The sequence below is a fragment of the Photinus pyralis genome, unplaced genomic scaffold (assembly GCF_008802855.1).
Source record: "Photinus pyralis isolate 1611_PpyrPB1 unplaced genomic scaffold, Ppyr1.3 Ppyr1.4_LG3a, whole genome shotgun sequence".
Taxonomy (NCBI): Eukaryota; Metazoa; Arthropoda; class Insecta; order Coleoptera; family Lampyridae; genus Photinus; species Photinus pyralis.
In genome coordinates this window covers 11,913,120-11,934,522 of record NW_022170509.1, presented here as the reverse complement: position 1 = coordinate 11,934,522, position 21,403 = coordinate 11,913,120, and the positions used below count along the sequence as shown (strand labels likewise).

General features: G+C 36.0%; 2 protein-coding genes and 1 long non-coding RNA gene across 4 annotated transcripts; 2 read left to right on the top strand and 1 right to left on the bottom strand.

The window, feature by feature from the left end:
- The first annotated feature begins 8,960 nt into the window (after window positions 1-8,960).
- Window positions 8,961-9,582, top strand: LOC116165854. Its single transcript, XR_004144201.1, has 2 exons — window positions 8,961-9,067; window positions 9,122-9,582. It is a non-coding gene; the product is annotated as an uncharacterized LOC116165854 (long non-coding RNA).
- LOC116165853 (protein unc-50 homolog) lies at window positions 9,411-14,565 on the bottom strand. 2 transcript variants are annotated; one of them, XM_031480560.1, is made up of 6 exons: window positions 14,438-14,565; window positions 10,233-10,549; window positions 10,118-10,183; window positions 9,951-10,071; window positions 9,772-9,905; window positions 9,411-9,722 (listed from the first exon to the last, which is right to left on the bottom strand). In XM_031480560.1, the coding sequence occupies exons 2-6, from the start codon at window positions 10,429-10,431 to the stop codon at window positions 9,484-9,486; spliced, it is 759 nt and encodes a 252-aa protein (XP_031336420.1). In that variant the 5' UTR covers window positions 10,432-10,549; window positions 14,438-14,565; the 3' UTR covers window positions 9,411-9,483. The 2 variants fall into 2 exon arrangements, with proteins under 2 accessions (XP_031336420.1, XP_031336419.1); XM_031480559.1 differs by lacking the exon at window positions 14,438-14,565 and having other exon boundaries at window positions 10,233-10,666.
- Window positions 12,764-20,970, top strand: LOC116165852 (erbin-like). Its single transcript, XM_031480557.1, has 8 exons — window positions 12,764-13,057; window positions 13,105-13,240; window positions 13,290-13,585; window positions 13,632-14,052; window positions 14,101-14,300; window positions 19,063-19,408; window positions 19,455-20,677; window positions 20,727-20,970. Exons 1-8 carry the CDS (start codon window positions 12,908-12,910, stop codon window positions 20,901-20,903), a joined length of 2,949 nt encoding a protein of 982 aa, XP_031336417.1. The 5' UTR covers window positions 12,764-12,907; the 3' UTR covers window positions 20,904-20,970.
- The last annotated feature ends 433 nt before the right edge of the window (window positions 20,971-21,403 follow it).

Genomic DNA, 21,403 nt, shown 5'->3' with positions numbered 1-21,403 from the left:
CAATCCATGTCGCTATCAGTTTCAGTCATTTTATTGTATACACAATTAATATTGTTATATTTTGTATTGAAATAAAAAACTTACCATACAGTTTTTTAATTAAAATTAATTGCAATTAACTTTTTCAAATTTTGAATTCAAAATGACGGATAATAGTACAATGGGCCTGAAGTAGATGGCGTTACGCGCGACGGCGGGTTGTATACGTATTAAAATTACGTTCACGGAATATGTAAATTACGTTACACATGGTTTAAATAAAGATAGCGAGCGTAAATCATTTTCAATACATGTACATACGTATAGGTAACATCATTATTTGCATTGAATATGCAAAAAATATTTGATTTGTATGTATAGAAATATCTTACAACCTGCAATGTAAAACGATGTCAATGTGACATATCTCCGTGATTGTAATTTTTTAATTGGCCAACTTTCGAGGTCAATTTCTTTTTGGTACTAGGGCCAAAAGTATCCACTTTTTGTACAGTTGCCATGGTGAAAGCGATTAATCCGCAAAACGTCAATTTTAGGTACCGAACACTGTCACAAAATAGCGTCTTATTCAGGTGGTTGGAGAAAAAAGTGTTTTTTTTCTTTCTCGTTGTATCTGTTCAAATAACACCAGCAATTAGCAAAAAATAAACATAAAATCGGCAAGTTTTGGTTTTTCTGTCATATCTTCGGAAGTAATCGGAATTTTTTTGTTTTCGCTAAAGCACGATAATAATGGTTTAATTGCGCATCTTTTCTCTAATTTGACCATCGTCGTATCTTCTATGATTTCGATCTCCATGATAGACATCCTTATCTTGGACACAGTTTATAGATTTTTTCCAATTAATTGGTCAATTATTTCCGAAGAGTTGGCCAAATAATGAAAAATCCTGCCCCCCCCCCCCGGGACGTCCCTGCGTTTATCCGACCCCGACTTTTACCCCAAGCGAGAGAAAGCCCGCACCATACTCTAGTTTATATAGTAAATCTTAAATTACTTAATTCTTAAAATTTGGTAAATTTAATCCCTTTATGGCTTAATTGTATGTTGGGTCGTCCTCAGAATGTATTGTTAAAGTCACGGCAAACCTTGCCCTTTTTATAAATAGAATTTGCGGAAATGTTTTTAAAGTAGCCGCAGATGTAGGATAGGTAGGTACGAATTTATATTGAATATGTCGAAGACAATTATTTTCATAAATGATATAGTAACGTTTGCATCCTTTGCGTGCATTTGTTTGCTTTCATTTTTAAGAAAAGAGAGCATTACCTACATGTTTCGATAACGCAAGCACAACAAAAAAAGAACTATCTAATTTGATTCAGTCGTTGATGCGCGTAATAATATATGTATAGATAGATAGACAATAGACATGGAAGATTGCGATTTGTACGACGAAAGAACAAAAATAGTTCGTGTAAATAATGCAGCAGTGGGCAGTGAACGTATAAACGGTTGACGCCATCTATTAGTTATATTGCGATTTAAACGGCGAAAGAGGAAAGTCTTGTTTTTACGTCTTTCCGTACAATTTTTACAAACCTTGTCCTGATAATGAGAAACACAACAAAAAAAGAATTAAGTATCTAATTTGGTGCAGTCGTTCTGAAGTGATGCGCGTACATAAATTTCGGCGATTCATTTTTATATAGGTATATAGATAAATTCAATGGTGTTTTTTTTGTTAGCAATAGTAGCAAGCGAAACTCGACCGAAAGGAACTTTAAATATGCTAAAGATAATAAGGCACGAAGTCGCTTGCGCGCCATGTTAACTGCAACGGTAGCAAGCAAAACTCGACCGTAAGGAACTTTTCAATTTTTTACCTCTTCCCGTACTTTATTTTCTCACCTTTTAAACCTTCCCTGAACTTCCACAAATAATTCAAAACCAAAATGAGCCAAATCGGTCCAGCCGTTCTGGAGTTATAGCGTCAGGAAGGAAAACCCGACCCTGCGGGGAAAAGGAATACGGTTTAGTTATAATTCAGAAAAAGACTAAGGTAATGAGAATTGGAGAGGGAGAAGAAGTGCAAGTGTATGTGAAAGATGAAATACTGGAACAGATAGAACGCTGTAAATATCTAGAAACCACTGTAACAGATGATTGGAGAAACTGGAAGGAATTAAAGAGGCGCATTGAAATGGCAAAAAAAGTAGAATACAATACTGTGCAGTAAGTTGGGCATGAAACACGAATCTAAGGAAAATAATAGCGAAGCGCTTTGTATGGAGTGTTATGTTGTACCGTCCGCGTCGTACGGATGTGAAACGCGGACAATTTTGAAGAAAAATAATAATGTGAACGTAGAGAAGAATGCTTGCAGTAAAGTGATCGACCGGATTAGGAACGAACAGTTCCTAGAAAGAATAGGAGAAATAAGATCTTTGTATAAAACAATCTTGAGAAGGAAAAGAATGTGGCTTGGTCATGTGCTAAGAGGGAATAGTTTGCTCAAGGCATGATCGAAGGAGCCTTGGAGAGGACACGTTGATGTTGATATGAAAAGAAAGGGGTTATTTAGATTTATTTACTGCCGTTTTAATGGGCGTGTTCAATTGTGTTCATTTGTGAGAAGCAGCATAAATTTTTTTAATGAGAACCAACCTGACTGAATTGACTCAAAAATTGAACAAGGTTTTGAATAACGAAAGTCAATATGATTATATAGATGTTTGCCTTTTGAAAGTAAATCACAATAAGTTTGGTTTCTGTTTATTCTAATTTCTTTGTTTTTTTTCCCGGAGTACCACATAAGGATTTAATCTGGGATCACTTATTTTCTCCTTACTAGTTAACCATTTACTCGGTGTTGTAAAATTTAGTAACACGTTGTTTTTTGCGAATGATTTTACGTATACCCTATACGACCACAATGTTATTGCTTTGAATGGAAGGAAGGTGGATATATGTGGATGCATCTGTCAAGTGGACTAAGTTGAATGATTTGCAATTTAATATAGAAAAATTTAAATATCTGAGATTCACCCGTAAAAAAGACGATATTCTTTTTCAGTGCCAACTTTCCGGTGAATTCATAGAATCTGTTAGGCTACAAAAAGGCGTTACCTTTAATTAATAAGCGAGTGAATAAGTGATTTTTGCTGTTCAGGGAATTCAACCCTCAAATGGAGCATAGCGGCTGTGGGATCTTTGGGACTGTTTTTTGATGTTTCAAACATGAGCTGTGTAGGTACAAGTGTGCGTCGCAGGAAGTATGTATAACAAAAGTTATCCGCGTTAAAAATATTGCGGCCAAACACACATTTTTTTGACTGTATGTGTATGTAGGTATTTAATTTGTGAGTAAAATTCCCATAAAATGTCATCACTTTTTATTAACCAACACTGTAAAGTTATAAATGTCCCATAATCCATTCCCACCTTCTATCAACCAAGCAAAAGCATTTGGATACCAATTTTTGTTATCATCACATATCGTATGAACTTTATTGGAATTTGAGAGCGTGACATTAGTGAAAATTGTTTCACGAATTTTTCTCAATTAACTGCATTGTTTTGGTATTACTCATGTTTGGAAAAATAACGACCTGTTTGGTTAACAATTTCGGGTAATCGAACTGGCGTTCTAAAAAAGGGAGATGCGTATTTTTTGATATTTTGAAATCTCTTTTTGGAAATAACATACAATTAATTTGGTCAATCAAATGCTTATTGTACGATAACATAAACAAAATAGTAACTTACCTTTACCTATCGCGCGCACAGTTAATTATTTAACAATGTTTGGAATACTTGCATGCCGGCCTTTTCTATATAAGGTGATTTGACTTAGCAGAAATTTAACATTTTAGTATTTACTCTAGACAATTAAGGTTGTACCTTCTTCTTACGCACCCACCAAGATGCAGTTTTTTGTGGTACGCGTTTGTTATAAATATGTTCTTCGCGTAATAAGAAGTTAAATTTCAGACCATTCTAGCATTTTGTCTAATGCTAGTTATTTTATTGGAAGGAACGCCCTGCTCCACGGAAAAGAAAAGGGAAATGCTTGTGAGGGCTTGTGGACACTACCGTCGGAAAAGAGGGACCTCGTACAACAACCCAGAAAAAAAGAACCAGTACAAAGAAGATAATAGAAAAAACCATATACAATTTAGTGAATTTAGTAAGTAGGTAATTTGTGTTTGCTTTAATCTTTAAATGTTTACCTAGATCCGCGACATCGTAAACATTATTTCATTGCCGACAGTGATGGTTCTGGAGGATATTTAATTCGTCATAAACGGGACAATTTTGAATCGTTAATGTATTGCTGTATAGCATTAGATAATTGCACAGGTCACTTTTACTGCGAATGATTCTTAATCGGGTACTTCTGATATGGTCTAATTGTCCTGTTACGACTTTGACCTACTATACCGTCAATGGTTATTCATGCTGGAGGTACTGACGAAAACGGTTTTGTATTTAATTGCGCCTGAGCAAGGCTGTGATGTATTAAATTATTGCATTAGGTATATGTTACGCAAAGATTAAAGAAATTATCTACACTCTCATTACTTAGTTAACAAAAATAATTAGTAGTTACCATGTTAGTGCTAATGTCGCATGTCGCATATCAAAAATAGTGTAGCCAAAAAACAGAAACAATAAAATTTGTTGCTCGAGACTTTATGATTGGTTACTTGGAGATTGCGACACAACTTTTTGTCATGACACTGAATGTAAAAATATCTAGGTCTCATGTATGTACCTACTGCATAACTAGGTGCGCAAAAATGAAAGATTTAGGTCACATCAGTGAAGCAACAATTGATAACATTTTGTTTAATGAATGTCTATGTTTTAGCACAGTTCTCTTTGATAACTCAAGCCATTTATAAATCATTTTTCAACATCGCCGGGCAAGAAGGAAAACTTAGCTTGCTTATTACAGATTTAAAAACAATTTGTATTCCTTCTGTTTTAAACATTTCCATCTTGAATTAGTTACATCGACCACCACGACTACTTGCAATTGAACGATGAATGAATTTCGAATCCAGTGTTTATAGAATTAATTGCCAAGTAGGTTTGATTTTTGAGAATTTTGCATGCATGGTGAAAATGAGGTTTTAAAGTGGAAAAAAAATTTATAATTAAAAAAAAAATTGGATAGATTTTTACCCGCTGATACAGCATCGTTATTGCTTTTTTGACGGTAAACCTTTGTTGCGGTTACCAATCCCAAAAAGTGTTTAAAATATCAGTCCGAAACGTTGATTTTTTAATGAAACAGTAACAGTAGTGGCCTTTCGGCGTAGTAAACACAAATGCTAACCAGCGGTTAAAAAGTGTACCTATCCAATGTTTTTAAAAATCATAAATTTTTTTTTCCACTTTAAAACCTCAGCGCCAAAGATGAAACACGTTTACTTTTGAAATCATCGTTTTGATGGCTCCCCAAGTTGCACCGCTTTTTTGTTAAATTTTTGAGCTCTCGCATGGAAAATTGTTTCATCATCAACCAATTTTCAAAGTTGTGTAGTCTGTAATTGTTGTCTCATCGCACATGCAAACTTAATTTTTTCCTTTACATCATTTGGGCACATGAGGGTACTGCTAAATATGCAGTATTCCATTTTCTTACGCATTGGCTATAGTGATCTACAAACAATTGTTTTTTTTTTATTGAAATGTCAAAAATTCATTACATGAGAATTAATGAATTTTACAAGATGGGTATAACGCACACAAATTAGTTTCAAAACTAACGAGACGAAATGCAAATACAAATCACAATTAAACTCTGTAAACAAAATCAAACAAGGAAACAAAAGCATTTGAAATCCCTTACAAATGACAGCTCTGATAATAAACGAATTGTTAGGTATGTGAAAGTGAGTTTGTAGTTTTTTAAACAGGGAAGGGCTATAGTTTCATTTGCATTAAAAGGGTGGGCTGTAGACCCCTTAAACAAAATTAAACAAGGAAACAATAATATTTGAAGTGCCATAAAAATGAGTCCTCGTACCTAATACATGAAATATTATGAAAAAGTCGCAGTTTCCTTAAATCCCTCGCATTTTTTTAAATGCGAAATCATACAAGACAACAAAAATATTTAAACCACTACAACAATTACCTACTTTATTACATTACAAAAACCAAACGTCTGCAAAGTAGGTGTTTGGGTACAAAAATAAAACAGCCCAATCTAGATAAATGCCCGCTACCCCTATTACTACTACTGTCTGGTTACGGGTCTGGGGTTCCGATTACCAGATCAATATCAGCCCGAAGTGGTGGTTGTGGTAGAGAAACCTTAATCGCGATGCACCATTCCTCCCCATATGCACCCCTATGGAATGTAGGGGGAAGAAGATTCGTGAAATAGGCCGAATTTTGCAAAGATAAAAAAAGGTTACGAGTTTGATAAATTTACCCAACCTCCACGATCTTCGTCATCATGTACACTACGGGGTTGGTTACGCAAACAGTGGCACTATTCCTAAAATCCCAGGGCGTGCGAAGTACTATAGCAGTAAATGTAACATTTCATATCAATAGCCGGTTTGTTCACAATTTTGTAAAATTTGATGCATCATGAACCTCTCTACTCTTACGCGCTGTTCTTTGCCAATCGGAAGTATTATATAGTCTCTCCCAAGTGCCTATCGGATGACAACCAAATATCTCAACTTAGGGCTGAAATCGATCTGGCAGGATAACTTGGATTGGTCTTAGCTTAGCTTAGAGGTTCAATTTGAACATTTTCGCCCAATACACAGTATACTGCATTTGCTCTGCTTCACAATGTGTCTTAAAAAACCATTGTTAAAATAACCATTAAAAAACTTAATATCAATAATTCAACTGTGACTTTTTTAACAAAAGTAGAGAATGATGTGACCAACTGACTCCAACTTCACACTCAAGACTAGCGTAATTCTAAAAACCAAATAGCAGTGTAAAATAGTATATTGAAAGACAAGTGTTACAATGCGACCTATTGTAATACGACTATCTTGTGGCACGAGTGGCGACGCGAAGCGTAGCCACGAGTGTCCGCAAGATAGGAGTATTACAATAAAGCATTGTAACACGCGTTTTTCATACTATTTTTTCTATTTCGGTGCTTTAATTTAATTAAAAAAATCATTATCAGAAACTATAGGGAACATTAGAACTAACATGTTTTATGTTGGGAACACTTTTTATGCCGTTAAGTTTTAGGTTGGCAGGGTAGTAAGACTGACATTTTGAAGTTCAAACATGGAAGTACCCAACGAAGTACCTACTTGTACTAACTAGTAACTGCCAACTTAAGAGATGAGTTACCAAAAAAAAAACGACTATAATCACTGTCTTTGTACAACTGTTTTCGGTCGAAAACAGTTGTACAAAATCATCATTGTGACACCGAAATAAAAAAAATATTTTATTTTCCTTTAAAGTATGTAAACTGTAAAGCAATGATATTTAGGTCGAAGGTTGCACAAGATAACCGTAGTAAGGACGATAAAATCAAGGATAGCGCAGACTAAAAAAGCCTTTGAGCAAAAGCGCGACCCGCTAAGATCCGGGATAAATATAGAAATTAGGAAAATGTTAAAAACGTACATATGGAATGTAGCTATACGAATGCGAAATCTGGACTCATCAGGGAAGAGAAAAGTAGGATAGAAGCATTCGAAACGTGGTACTATAGAAGGATAGCTGGATGTAGATATAGGGTAACAAACGAAGCGGTCTTAGTGCTAGTGCAGGAAGATAGTGAAATGTGGAAAACCGTACAGAGAGGACGAGATAGAATGATAGAGCACGTGCTCAGCAACAGAAGATTAGTACAGCTAGCTTGCTAGGCATGCTAGCTATAGAAGATAGGTCAAAGGGCAAGAGAGGTGTACGACGTCAGAGCCTTAGGTAGATGGTTCAAACAGTTAGGGACGTAGGGAAAGGGAGTTATGTAGGAATGAAAAGATTAGCGCAGGTTATAGGAAAGGGTGGAGGACTGCGTCCAACCAATCCTAGGATTGTGGACTCTAAGAAGAAAGAAATCCGTTTATTATGAGGGCTTTAGTTTTTGTGGTACTGCAAATATTTCTGTTTCCCTTTATGATTTTGTTTACAAGATTCACAAGCCACTCTTTTAATGCACAAAAAGTATAGTCTCGCCGCGTTTCAAAAATTAAATTTTTTAAACTCCCTTTTATTGCAAAGCAATCCGTTTATTTCGAGAGCGGTAGTTTTTGAAGTACATACATCGAAAATGTCTCTTTCCTTGTTTAATTTTGTTTACCGGGTCACAAGCCACCCCATAAGCGTGCATAACGGTATGGTCTTATTCCGCTTCGAAAATTACATTTTTTTTTAAGAAAACCAATAATTCGTCTATTATAAGGGTAGTAATTTTTTTGGTCATTTCACCTTGCTCGACTTTATTTACAGGGTAATAATTTGTGTGTATTATATTTAGTTGGGTAGGTTTACATTTCGTATTTTGTAAGGGAACCATTAAAACCATTCTCCATAGTTTCCAGATGGGGCAAGACTACGTTGTAAGAGAGTGGGGGGCTGAACCCGTCTGCCAACGCCTGGCTCGGGGCTCCGGGCCACAAATAAGACGGGTCTATAGTAAAGAAGAACGGACGTTCGATTCCGAAAGAGTGGAACTTCCGATTGATTTTGCACTTTCGATTTTAATTCCGACCAATTTTAATCGAATGTTATATCGGGGGTTGGAGGCGGTGCGGCCCCAATAGTGCGTTCGCCTACAAACAAGTTTATATACTTGTCGCACCTTCCTCATCTCGTGAATTCTGTTGATTACCTTTTTGTTCATTAAATATAATTTGCTTCTTTTCGAGTCATTTGATTTGATTTATTTACATATTTGTAACATGTCTTTTCTGCCTGCGATTACGGTTCCGATAAACCAAATTTAAAAATTCCGCTTCCGATACATACTATTCGATACCAGCAGCGACACCTATGATGTATGATTACACATCAACTTCTTAGTAACTTTCTTTGCCTTTAAGTTTTCGACATTTATTTGATTCCTATTCTATAGTTAACCGTTAAGAAAACTAGAAATCTGAATTGTTTAAAAATGGATAGGTAAGGCAAATAAAATTTATTCCTAACATTTAATCAACGCACAAATAATTACAGCTGCTGCAAAGACGTTGAAACTGACAGTGTGTCGTATAGAGAAGGATTTTCAATAAACTATCACAATATTAGCTCAAGTAGCAGCACAATTGCTTCGCATACCTCTGGTAACGAAAAACCTAATGTCTCCACTTCGAATCCAAAAATTGGCCGTCCCCCTGCAACAGTGGCTACTAGGGTACATCCTGACGTAATTTCACAACGGTGCAGTATTGGATTAACTGGGAGCTCCAATGGAGTCTGCATAGAAGGACATCCAAAGAAGCACAATGGTCACAAAAAATAAATGTAAAAATACAAAATAAATGTATTGTTACCTAATTAATTTATACATTACTCAAAATTTACATTGGAGGTAACACTTAAACAATTCGTTCAGTATAAAACGTCATTAGAAAATATGTGATATTAAAGCCTGCGGCTAAACTAACCACATAAAATAGGATTACAATAGGTAACGGTACTAACAACAAATGGGTACGCTTTAACATAGGTAAAGACGAATACCCAAGAAACGTTATATAAATATAATAACTAACAGCCGTCAGCCAAAAGGTATTGCCCAGATACCTCGAAATGAACCAGTCGTGGCTTATTAAACCTAAAATTCGCAGACTTAATTCCAATTACTAGAACTACCTACCAGTTACCGTTATAGAAAAATAACTGGAAAAAGTGCAGAATTACTAATGGCGGAAAGAAAGCGTTTAAATGGACATCGAATGCGTACCCCCATTCTATATCTTGATCATTGCTTGTACGAAAGTATCGGTTCAATATATACCTATAAATTTCAGTTGCGCAAAAATCTGCGATGTTGTTTACTCACCAAAAGAATGTTGCTATTATAAGACCAATACCAATGCAGTCAATGAATATCACATATAGCAAAAAATGTACAAACTTCCAAAAAGTTAAACGTAAAACTATTGCAAATCCTATTGATGTAACTAAAATTCAATGATAATAAAAACTCTCCTTCAAAATTATACATACTGCAGAGCCACGCTGCGAATAATACTAGAAACGCTGGATCATCTCTGGCGAACTGTGATTTTGTTTCTAAATACGAGAAATTTAAGGTTAATAATCTATGCAAGAATGTACGTACGTTTCCTGTACTGAAAATTTCTGTACACTTTCTGTGGTGCGATAAGTAAATACAACATTTGCCAGAAGGCGAATTCGAAGTCCATTTGATTAAATTTGAACATTCGTCTTAGGTACTTCCATCGTTTTGTAGCAGCCGACATACAGTCACGTTGGTGGTTTACAGGTAGTGGTAAAGGAGACGTACTTCTTGAATACATTATTATAAATCTTGAATTAGCATCGGACCTAGGTATATTTGTTATAAACTATCGACAACGTCTTTGGTTTGGTCGTCTTTTAAGTATCTTTATTAGACGAGATTATTTTACTAACATTCTGTAACAAATTGAGATTGTTTAATAATTTTTTAGTATTCCCCAACTATTTGTTTATTAGAAATTATTAGAACATTTATACTTTTTTGACATTTTATAAATGACGAGTTACATTGACTTCAGCGACCTCTAGGTTAAAGGTCTGTGTACATCAAGTGTACAGGGTGTAACATTGAATATGTCGAAAAAGTTGGGTGGGAAGAAAACCGACGGTCCAAAAAGTAAATAAATGAAAAGATCGGATTCGCGCATTTACATAGCTTTTTTGGAAATTAAAAAAATTGCAACTGCAATTCTTCGCCGGACAAGGGCCAAAATTTTACAAAGGTACAGTCGAGCACAACTAGGAGCATTGTATAGTGAAAAAGTATTTGCGAATGTGTGCTTCTCTCGTGATCTCATCTAAAACTAGTCAAACAACGGGCGCAAAGCGGTTTTAGCTCTATGACATTCATTGAATCCAGGAGCTCACAACAGTTTCACCAAATATGAAATAATCAACTATATTGATTGTACATACATATAGTTTACAATATAATTTTACAACTCAATCTTATAATAAATCGTTACGTGACTTGCGTAGAGCGATTGTGTACTTTACCCAAAACTCAAAAACTCCTTACGGAGATGGTTAAGAAAACCAGTTGAATATCATAAATTCATAACCATTTAAGGAAAAGTACAAACTTTATTATAAAAGGTTTTACAGCCTCTTTTCCTTCAATTCTGCTTCCCTTGCAAAGCTCCTATTCCCTCAAGGAAATTTATTTGTCTTTTTCTCAGTTTCAAAACCAAAAATCTCTGTAGTTTAGATACTCCATTTTGATAAGTTTAGGATCATTAAACATAACCTATCTAGAACACCAGCCGGAACTACTACAACCTTTCACAAAAAAGTTTCCCAGAAACAAAAGTAGAAAAGCTAATTAGTTTTGTCCGTTAACACCATCACCAAATTTTGTTAAATGGAATAGTCCACATGATATGTATAAATACTGTAGCGAATGTTCCCGCAATCCCGATGGACACCGAGGCGCCATGAACGATTAGTAACCGGCCATAAAGAACGAAGGTGGATGTGACGCATATCTTTCTAGAATGTTCGACAACATTCGAGAGAACACTCGAGTTTGATATATATAAGCAAATCGAATTGCGTTGCAGGACAGTTCGAATTGCAAATCTGAAGCAATAAATAGTTCGCGCTGTTACAAATTGTGTATATATTTTAGTGATAAATAATACTTTAACTGGTGTAAGTCAATTAATTTAAAGACTGTTAGAAATTTATTGTTGATTTAATTGTAAACGGAATAACTCACGTACTTTACGTTATAACACGCAAGCGGTTCATCAGTGAATGAAAACACCCCATCTCCGCCCCGTTCGACTCCAAGCCACCGAAAGGTCTCCGAAATGGAACTTAGGTGGGATGAGGTGGTGGGGATTCCGAGGGAACAACCACCACCGAGAGGAAATATCGAAACCGAATAGAATCAACAACAAAGCATAGCAAAATTTTACAGCTTCTCACCAAAGTACGACAAAAATTGAACAACTGTTTATTTGTTGTCCCATGTACCTAGTAAAAACGTAATTTAAATCATGAAGTAGCAAACGAAACAAAGCATTAATATCAAAAGATACGATTTAATTGTTTGTTTCAAAACACCTTTCAATTCAAATGTTTAAATATACCCCATATAAAATAAATAGATTTGAAACGAGTGGCAGATCTTAGAGAAGGAAAGATTGAGGAGTGATAATAATGATCGTTGATCGTAAAGTGAAGCCCACATTTGTTTGTTATTTCACCGAAAACTACCCTATAATTACCTGTGAAACGATTTACTTCCGTGTGATTTTTGGTTATCACTTCCGTGCACTACAATGTACCATTGTCCAATAATGTTTTTAATCGCACAGTTCGAGACTTAAGGATCGCATAATCACGAAAATGAAAAATTAAACAAACTTTGGCTCCGAAAATACGGCCGCCCCAGGCTTCAACGCCCAGCATTGCCCTTGATAGGATATTATCAGTCCCCTTTCTTTCATAGTCTAAAGCGGAAGATATATGGGTAGGTCACCTACTTACAGAGGTAGTTCAACTACATATAAGCGTAGTTCAAAATCCCCATTTTCCGCACGAATGCAACCTAAAAGTAGCTGAGTTCAATAAACTAAAATGTCAAATAATGTTTTTGTATATTTATGTGTTTTTTAATTTCAATAAAAATATGAAAAATACACACAACTGTGTGTAATTTTAAATTAAACTTTACTTATTTTATCATGACTTCCAAAATTGTAGTATTAGAAAAGTGAAAAGTATTCTGAAACAGTATTGTTTATAAGTATGAATTGGTGCAAATGTTTATCATGCATTAATCCAGAAGTTGAAGATGTTACTACCCTCGATTTTAGTTGTAGCACCCTAAAAGAAGTTCCTGCTTTAGTTTTTAACTTCGAACGAACTTTGCAACATCTCTATCTTGATTGTAACAAGGTTTGTATTTGCGAATGTGAACTGAAAATCTCACATGTTTATTGCAGATTGTGGAACTACCTAGAACACTGTTTCAATGTGAAGAAATCCGTTATCTAGTATTATGTGATAATGAAGTGGAAACTATACCTCCTCTCATAGAAAAATTGACAAATTTAGAAGTCTTAATGTTAAACAGAAACTGTATGTTTTTAGCCACATTAGATAAAGGTACTAAACAGCATTCTTGCAGGTTTAGTTTATGAAAGCATACCAGCTAATATTCACCGCTGCCATCGCTTAAAAGTATTACATTTAAGCTCGAACAATCTAACAAAAGTGCCTAATTCTGTAACAAGATTAGTCTGTTTAAAGGAGTTATACCTTAATAATTGTGATATTGAATTTTTACCAGCGAATTTTGGACGTTTAAACAATTTACACATATTAGAATTAAGGGAAAATCATCTTTCATCGTTACCAAAGTCATTAAAGCAATTATCCGACTTGCGACGGTTAGATATCAGCAGCAATGTGTTTCGGCACTTTGTAAGTTGCCTTTACTTTTTAACTATCACTTTATGATATGTTTTAGCCTGATATCATCGGTACCATGCCTAATTTAACCGAGCTTTGGTTGAATGATAATTTTATTTGTGAAGTGCCGGAAAGTATAGGTAATCTTCTAAAACTGGTACATTTTGATATATCGTGTAATAGGCTGGAATCGCTTTCTAATAGCATTGGACTGTGTTCAAATATGACACTTTTATTATTGTCCATGAATGATTTAAAAGAGCTTCCGAACGATATCGGAAAGTTAGTTACGTTACATACACTAAAAATAGATCACAATCTACTGGAAAGTTTACCCGAAAGTATAGGATGTTTACATAACCTGGAAGAGTTAGATGTGCAGTTCAATCATTTAAAATCGTTTCCTCACTCCATCGGTATGTTGCGAAAATTAAACTCGTTAGTTGCTGCGCAAAACTCCATAACGTTTCTACCGCCCGGTAAGAAGTGACACCTCTATGTTACATTGATTGAGCTTTCGTTTTCAGAATTGGGAAGTTGCACCTCTTTAAGCGTTTTGAGTTTACACTACAATAATTTAATGTATCTACCGGACGAAATTGGACATCTACAGAATTTAACTTCCATCAGTTTAATTAACAACAACTTGCGTTATCTACCAATTACGATATTAAGTTTGCGAAAACTAAAGGCGCTATGGTTATCGCACAATCAAATTCAACCACTTGTAGGTATTGGTATTGAGAATTAAACCGAAAATACTTATAGTAGTGTGGTAAACTTGGAATTGCCACAAAAATTAACCAAACATTGCTCTTAAATTAACTTTATCGACCATCAATAGAGAATTTTAGAAATTCCTACCTTATTTGTGCCAGGTCTTCAACACTTGCTGCACAGATTTGCCCAACACTTTCATTAAAATTGTGAATGTTCACCAATTTTCACTCAAAATGCGACCATACTCCCCTCTTTCTTTCACATGCACCAATAAAAATCATTCTTTTAGTACATAGCTACAAATATCAAACCACACATGTTGTCATTTAAATACCTTATCTACCTGCACACCTGTGCAATTTTGAATTAGAAACAAAACATTCTCCCAAATTTTATTTTCTAGGCTATTTTATACTAACCAGAATAATAACATTTTTAAGATTACCTACTAACATGAAACTTTTGCGTTGTAACACGTTAATTAGAAAATATTCATATTTAGATTTTCAGTGCATTTTCCCTAAGGGAAAGTTGTGCTATTTTGCCCGCCTTAGTAACTCCTACCATTTTGATATTGTGATTTTCGCATTGCATTCTGTATTTGGTGGAAGTTTCTGAGTTCAAAATCTCTTCAAAGAAGGGGCGGTAAACTTAAGTTCTTTTAAGGAAAGCTGATTTGACAAATGGCTTTCAGTTCTCTATAGCTCTATAGTTTTATTACACTGACGTCTCTTATCTGTCGGTTGCTACAAAAATAACGGTTTTTTTTGTGTAGAATTAGGAATGGGTAACATATCTGTCAGCCAAAGAAACCTTTTGAGTTGTTCCCACTTGCAGGCTTCTATTTTCGCATTTTGAGAAACAGAAGCAGTAAAGTCGCTACACTCGCATAATCAACTCACTCTTAAAATATGCCACTGGATTGTCGAATATTAGAAGTACCGCAAGGTAAAATTTCCTAACACAGCAGAGTTGGAGTGCGCCTGACCAGACACCAAAGTTTTTCGACAAGATTATTTCTTTTTATTCATTCATACCTACATATTAAATAGAAACAATTCTACCAGGTCTGAGTGCTGAGATCTAAAACCCTCGGACAGAATTAATTTTCTGGAAAAATACGCTAAATGGTCATAGTTTCCTATGTGCTCTCAAATGGTGACATTTGAAACGCTCAGATGGACAGACGGAATTCACACCATTAATAGATGTACTTTCATTATAATAAATACAGTATGAAATTTGGTTCTATCAGCCCGAGTACTAACATTTCGAGCTCTTAGACAGACGGACAGAATTCACGCCGGTATAACCAGTTTTTTTCACAGAATTCGCACCGCTAATAGATGTGCTTTCATTATAATGAACACAGTAACAAATTTGAAACAAAAATACACCAAAAGTCCCAGTTTTTAGCGCATTTTTTAAGAATTAAAAAAATGTGCTATTGTTTGCGTTTTGTCCGTCCGTCCATCCGGACCCACTTCTACTGTTTTGAACTACTTCTAGAGAAATGGTCGTAAGAGTCCCGGAATTTTTTGCAGGAGGTAGCCTATACCTTGAAGGTGTGGCAGACGGCCATCAAATTTCGCTGTGTAAAAGGGGGCCACCCCCCCCACGAATTATTTCTTGAGATGCTGTTTTTAAAAGTAAAACGTGCATAGCTTTTACATACGACAACCAATTGGTCTCAGATTTTGCATAGGCATGCCTTTAGTGGTGTGCTAAGTTAAACTTTAGGAGTTGGGGGGGGGGGGGGTAAACAAATGTTCTGCCCTTCATTGTATTCTAATGAAAGGTATCATCGAAATAAATTGGTTTGTATAAACTACCACTTTCCCGTGCGACTCTTTTTCGAGATCAGTGAGCGACGAGGCCTGAGGGGGGGGGGTCAAAATTAATTTTATCATTGTTTCTAATTAAAGGTCTCAACGAAAGGAACCGTTTTCTACCAACTACTGCCCTTCTTTCTGTCCTCTTATCAAAGTATGGGGGGAGGGGAGGGGGTGGAACTAGTTTTAGCCTTCATGGTACTCTAATGAAAGGTCTCAACGAAAGGAATTAATTTCTACCAACCATAGCCCTCCTCCTCGACCTCTTATCGTCATCGGGTATATTCCCTTATACCTCAAGAACGGATTGTCGGAAGAGGGTACCTACTCACAAAGGGCGATTGAGACGTCTGCAAGAAATATATCCATTGGTGATGTCAAAACAAAAGCTATTTCGGTAAAAAAATGCGCTGTATCTGCACAAGAGTTGTGTACAATTTATACTTGTTTATATAATCTCTATGATGAGATCTGAAGCCTTCCAATGAACAGACAGAATTCACATCATTAATTCATGTACAGGCCGCGCGCTATAGCATGGCTAGAGCAAACGAGTTTGTGCGGTTTACTTGAGGTATCCAGTGCCGTAGTCATGATAACGAGCATGATACTATAATGTCCAAGTGCCTGTCCCTGAACTTGCACCTTTTGTCATGCATATGTATCAACAAAGAAATATTATTTGCTCTGTTGACAATAAAGACATTTATTAATATTATTATGTAGTAAGATACGCTCAACTTTTCAACGTTTTCCCAGCAATTGCCGATGTCATATTCGGTCTGTGCCGTTATTCGTCATGCTATAGCGCGCAGCCTGTACTTTCATTATAATACACACAGTAAGAAATTTGATGAACATGCATGAACCCCTATTAATTAGAAAAATACTGCATCCTTCTATCAGGTCTAAGTGCTGAGATCTTGAGCTCTGAGACAGACGGATGGAATTCAGTAGGTATACACAGTTTCTCAAAACCTTTTTCTTCATATATCGAAGGCCTTCCTTCTGGCGTGGCGTAACACGATCTGTTTCACAAAACTTGGCATGGCATTACCATGACGTTCATGTCCATCAGGACCTTGCACTACAACTTTACTGTACACTCCCTGACAAAGCGAATAAGAAATAGTGAGCAGGAATTTCATTTCCCCTACTTTACTGACTTTTAACACCTATTAAATAAAAAAAAACAAAAACATCCTTATAGCAGGTCTGAATGTTGAGATCTCAAGCCCTCAACAGACGAACAGAATCCTCATTTTTTTGTGTCAAAATACGCTAGCTTTTGAGAGTTAGAAAAACTGCAAACTCCCAGGTTTTAAATGTTTCTACCTAAGTTTCTACAACCCTCTGACAGATGAACAGAATTCACACAGGTATACGCAGTTTTTTCTTGAAAAATACGATAAGAAGTCACATGTAAACGAGATCGAAAGTATAAGTGGTTTTTTTCTGGAAAATACCGCAGCTTCCTACGTAATTTCAGTGCTGAGATCTGAGACCCTTAGATGAGTGGATGGAATTCATACAGTGAATTTTCCTGATACAAATGGTAACAAATTTCTTACCATTTGTATCAGCCGCAAGATGTGCTATTATCTTAGGATAACGTCCTTGTTACCTAGTTAATTTAGTTACGTATCTAAGGCTATGAATAACATGTAATATGTTGAACTAGTTAGAATTATTAAAAAAAAAAAAGTAATAAATTATAAATAGGTGAAATAGAAATAGTATTTTTGTATGGAAGTGCTTCTCTGTCTCCGTCTATCAAGTAAATTTATTACTTCGCGTCGATTTTAGACAGACTAGTCTTTGAAATTTCTTATACAGGGTGGCAATTTGAAAACGTACCACCCCCCATGTCTTAGTAAATAAACGAGATCAAAATCCGTTTCGGTAATTCAGAGGGGGAATCACAATGACATATTTGGCGACGCACCCCCTCCAACCCCCTGCGCCCCAGCCACCCCAACTTTTAAATCTTAAATAGTGACCCCCATGTGTGATACGTCGTTGGAAAGCTCTGAAAAAATGCTTTCCAACCATACCAAATAGCATTACATTTAGGTTAGTAATTATCGTGCAAATCAAAAAATAAACTAATATGATACATTTGAAATCTGTCGTATTTAAAACGCAACCGGCGAACATAGACGAACTAAGACAGAGAATAATTCAAGAATGTCGAAATATTGCAAAACCAACATTTGAAAAGGTTCGACAAGAGTTTGAGAATAGATTATACTACTGTCTTACCAATAACGGAAGCCATTTTGAACATTTATTGAAATAAAAGCCAACTTTAGAAAATATATCATATTAGTTTATTTTTTGATTTGCACGATAATTACTAACCTAAATGTAATGCTATTTGGTATGGTTGGAAAGCATTTTTTCAGAGCTTTCCAATGACGTATCACACATGGGGGGTCCTATTTAAGATTTAAAAGTTGGGGTGGCTGGGGCGCAGGGGGTTGAAGGTGTGCGTCGCCAACTATGTCATTGTGATTCCCCCTCCGTATTACCGAAACGGATTTTGATTTGTTAAAATATCCCGTTTATTTACTACGACATGGGGAGTGGTAAGTTTTCAAATTGCCACCCTGTTTATGTTAAAGACTTAGAATCCTTTAAACTTAGGATTGGGATAGAACTTCAGAATCTTCAATTTGAGAACCGTCACAATTTTTATAGTCTAACAGTATTCTTGGATCTTGGATGGAGTAGAATCTTCTTAGAATTAATTTAAAATTCTCTCAGAATCTTTTTCCAATTGTATATTACATTGGATCGGATTTTTGAGCTGAAGTGGATTTTGAATATGGATAATTTTTACGTCTGTTGTTTGAAGCAATCACAAGCAGTAAAGTCCAAGTTTATCACACAAAAAGTCATCTGAAGATAAATTAAAATGTTTTCCCACAATTGTAGATCACTTTGCAAACTGAAGCACTAGAAAATGGACAAGTAATTTTAACATGCGTGTTCCTTCCACAAATTGAAGTACCTCTCGAAATTCCAACGCCCAGCACCGTTGCATCGACCGGTCGAAAGATTGAGTTTGTGGAACCGGGTGCCAAAACAGATTTGCCTGTGAAATTCACTCGTATCCCTACACCTCACCCGAAAGCTTTCGTGAAATATCAACGTACTCTTGGCAACGCTTTAAAACGAAATTCCGAGACTATCTCGCACAGTACCAGCACTAATGCAGTCTATATTAAGGAAGCAAATATTATACCCATGAAAAATGCCGCCAACGAAAAGACAGACAATGGTAAGATTACGGTTTCTCTTATTTTCATGATTGTTTATTGTTTTAGAGATACTAACTCAAAGTAGTCAATGCAGCATTGATCAAAATGTGAGCGAAACTCCCAGCACTCAACTGCGACTAGACAATAGCAGAGAATTAAGTGACAGTTTTAGCAAAGATATTTCAATTGACAGTGATCTCACAACGAACGTAGAAAGTACAGTTGGAAGTTCTTCGCCCACCTACAGTGGAAGCAAGATTCTCGATCCCTCGCAGAATGTAAAACCAAAACAACCACCTCCGTACCACATCGCTGCAGCGTACTCGAAAGGTGCCCACATCTTTTTAAATTCTTCAGAGAAAAATTGTAAAGAAGCAGAACCAAAGCATTTCACCCAAGATCAACCTTTAAACATTTTAAATCCTCAGCCCAAACATGCAAGGTGTCTGCAACAACCACAACACAAACCGACATGCGTCGATCAAATTGACAATGACAATAATGTCGAGTATCACATAATTGAAAGTGTGTTAAAGGTAGCGTCCCAACTGTTGAGAATCCGCGCCGATACGCATCAATACAAGTGCATAATTGAGCACTTTTTGAAAATAGTAAACGACAATGACAGTCGAGAATTGTTGGAATGTAACCTATTAGATCTAAAGGTGCAAGTGTTACAGACAACTGAATACTTACTTAGTCAATATGATTACTTGTATTTCCGTAAAAATCATATTCTGCACGCAATAGAACATATAGAAACGCGTCTTGGCAGTCAACTCTCAGATTCCGTCGTGCATACTTCACAAGATAATTCTGAAACGAACAGAAAATTGCTGCTGATGGATATTGTGGCAACTCTATTGGATTCAAATTACATATCATACCAACACAAACACCTGCATAATGAACTACAGGCGGCGCTGTACGAATACTGTTCTCACAGTAATTTCGAATATGATTTGAATGATGATGACACATCTGTGCTGTCAAAATTGCATTTAATAAAAGTAATACTCTACCTTCTTTCATGTAACCTTGTAGAAGAACAATACCAACAGTTATTCACTATAATCACAGCCCTTCATAGAAAATTGACAACACTGCAAGATCCTCGTATTAATGCAGTCTCACCTTCAAGTTGTATTAATAGCGACAACAAAAACGCAAATGACTCCAAGTCATATATGAACTGGGTTTTTGGCGCTCATCGTAACAGAAAAATTATCAAAGTGGAATTAACGCCGTGCTGTTATGTTTTGGGCTTTTCAGTTAGCCACACAGTCGAGGTAAGGTAACAGTCGAACAGTATAAATTGCTCATGCACAATTTCCGCAGGGGGTGTTCATCGATGACGTAGATCAAAACGGCAATGCGTTTCAAAAGTTGTTCACCGGCGACAAAATACTCATGCTCGACGATCGAGATATATCCAAAATTGATCCTCAGGAAGCGCTCAAGGCGGTACAGGTTTGGGGACCTGAAACCGAAACGTTCCTTGTTTCGCGTAATTAAGTGTGTGCTGTAAAATTAATTTATTTCTAATTTATGTACAATTTTGTATAAATTTATATTAACTTTATCTTGTTTTTTTTTAAATAATTTAATAAGGTGATACTTTAAGATTTTTTCATACCCCAATGTCCCAAAAGTGAGAGTGGTAAAAACATGTCCCCCGCCATTCGTCCCTGCGCCTTCACATCAACACCCAAAATCAGACCTACCTGCATTTCAATCAACGTATCAGCCTTTTGCTAACTCTTCAGGGTATTCATTTTTTTATCGATTTTCTATTAATTATAGAGGCAAAACTATAGTTTGCTATATTTTTTGCCATAACGCTACTTCGATTATGGGGTCGAGTGAAGGATCCAAGAGTGCTTTTACCATATTTTTAGCGTATTTTACTCATGAAAAAACGCCATCGACTGCACTTTGTTGTCCGTCCGCCCGTTAGTGTACTACTTCTACATGACTAAACCGATTTGGGCGATATGGAGCTGATCTCGAAGCGC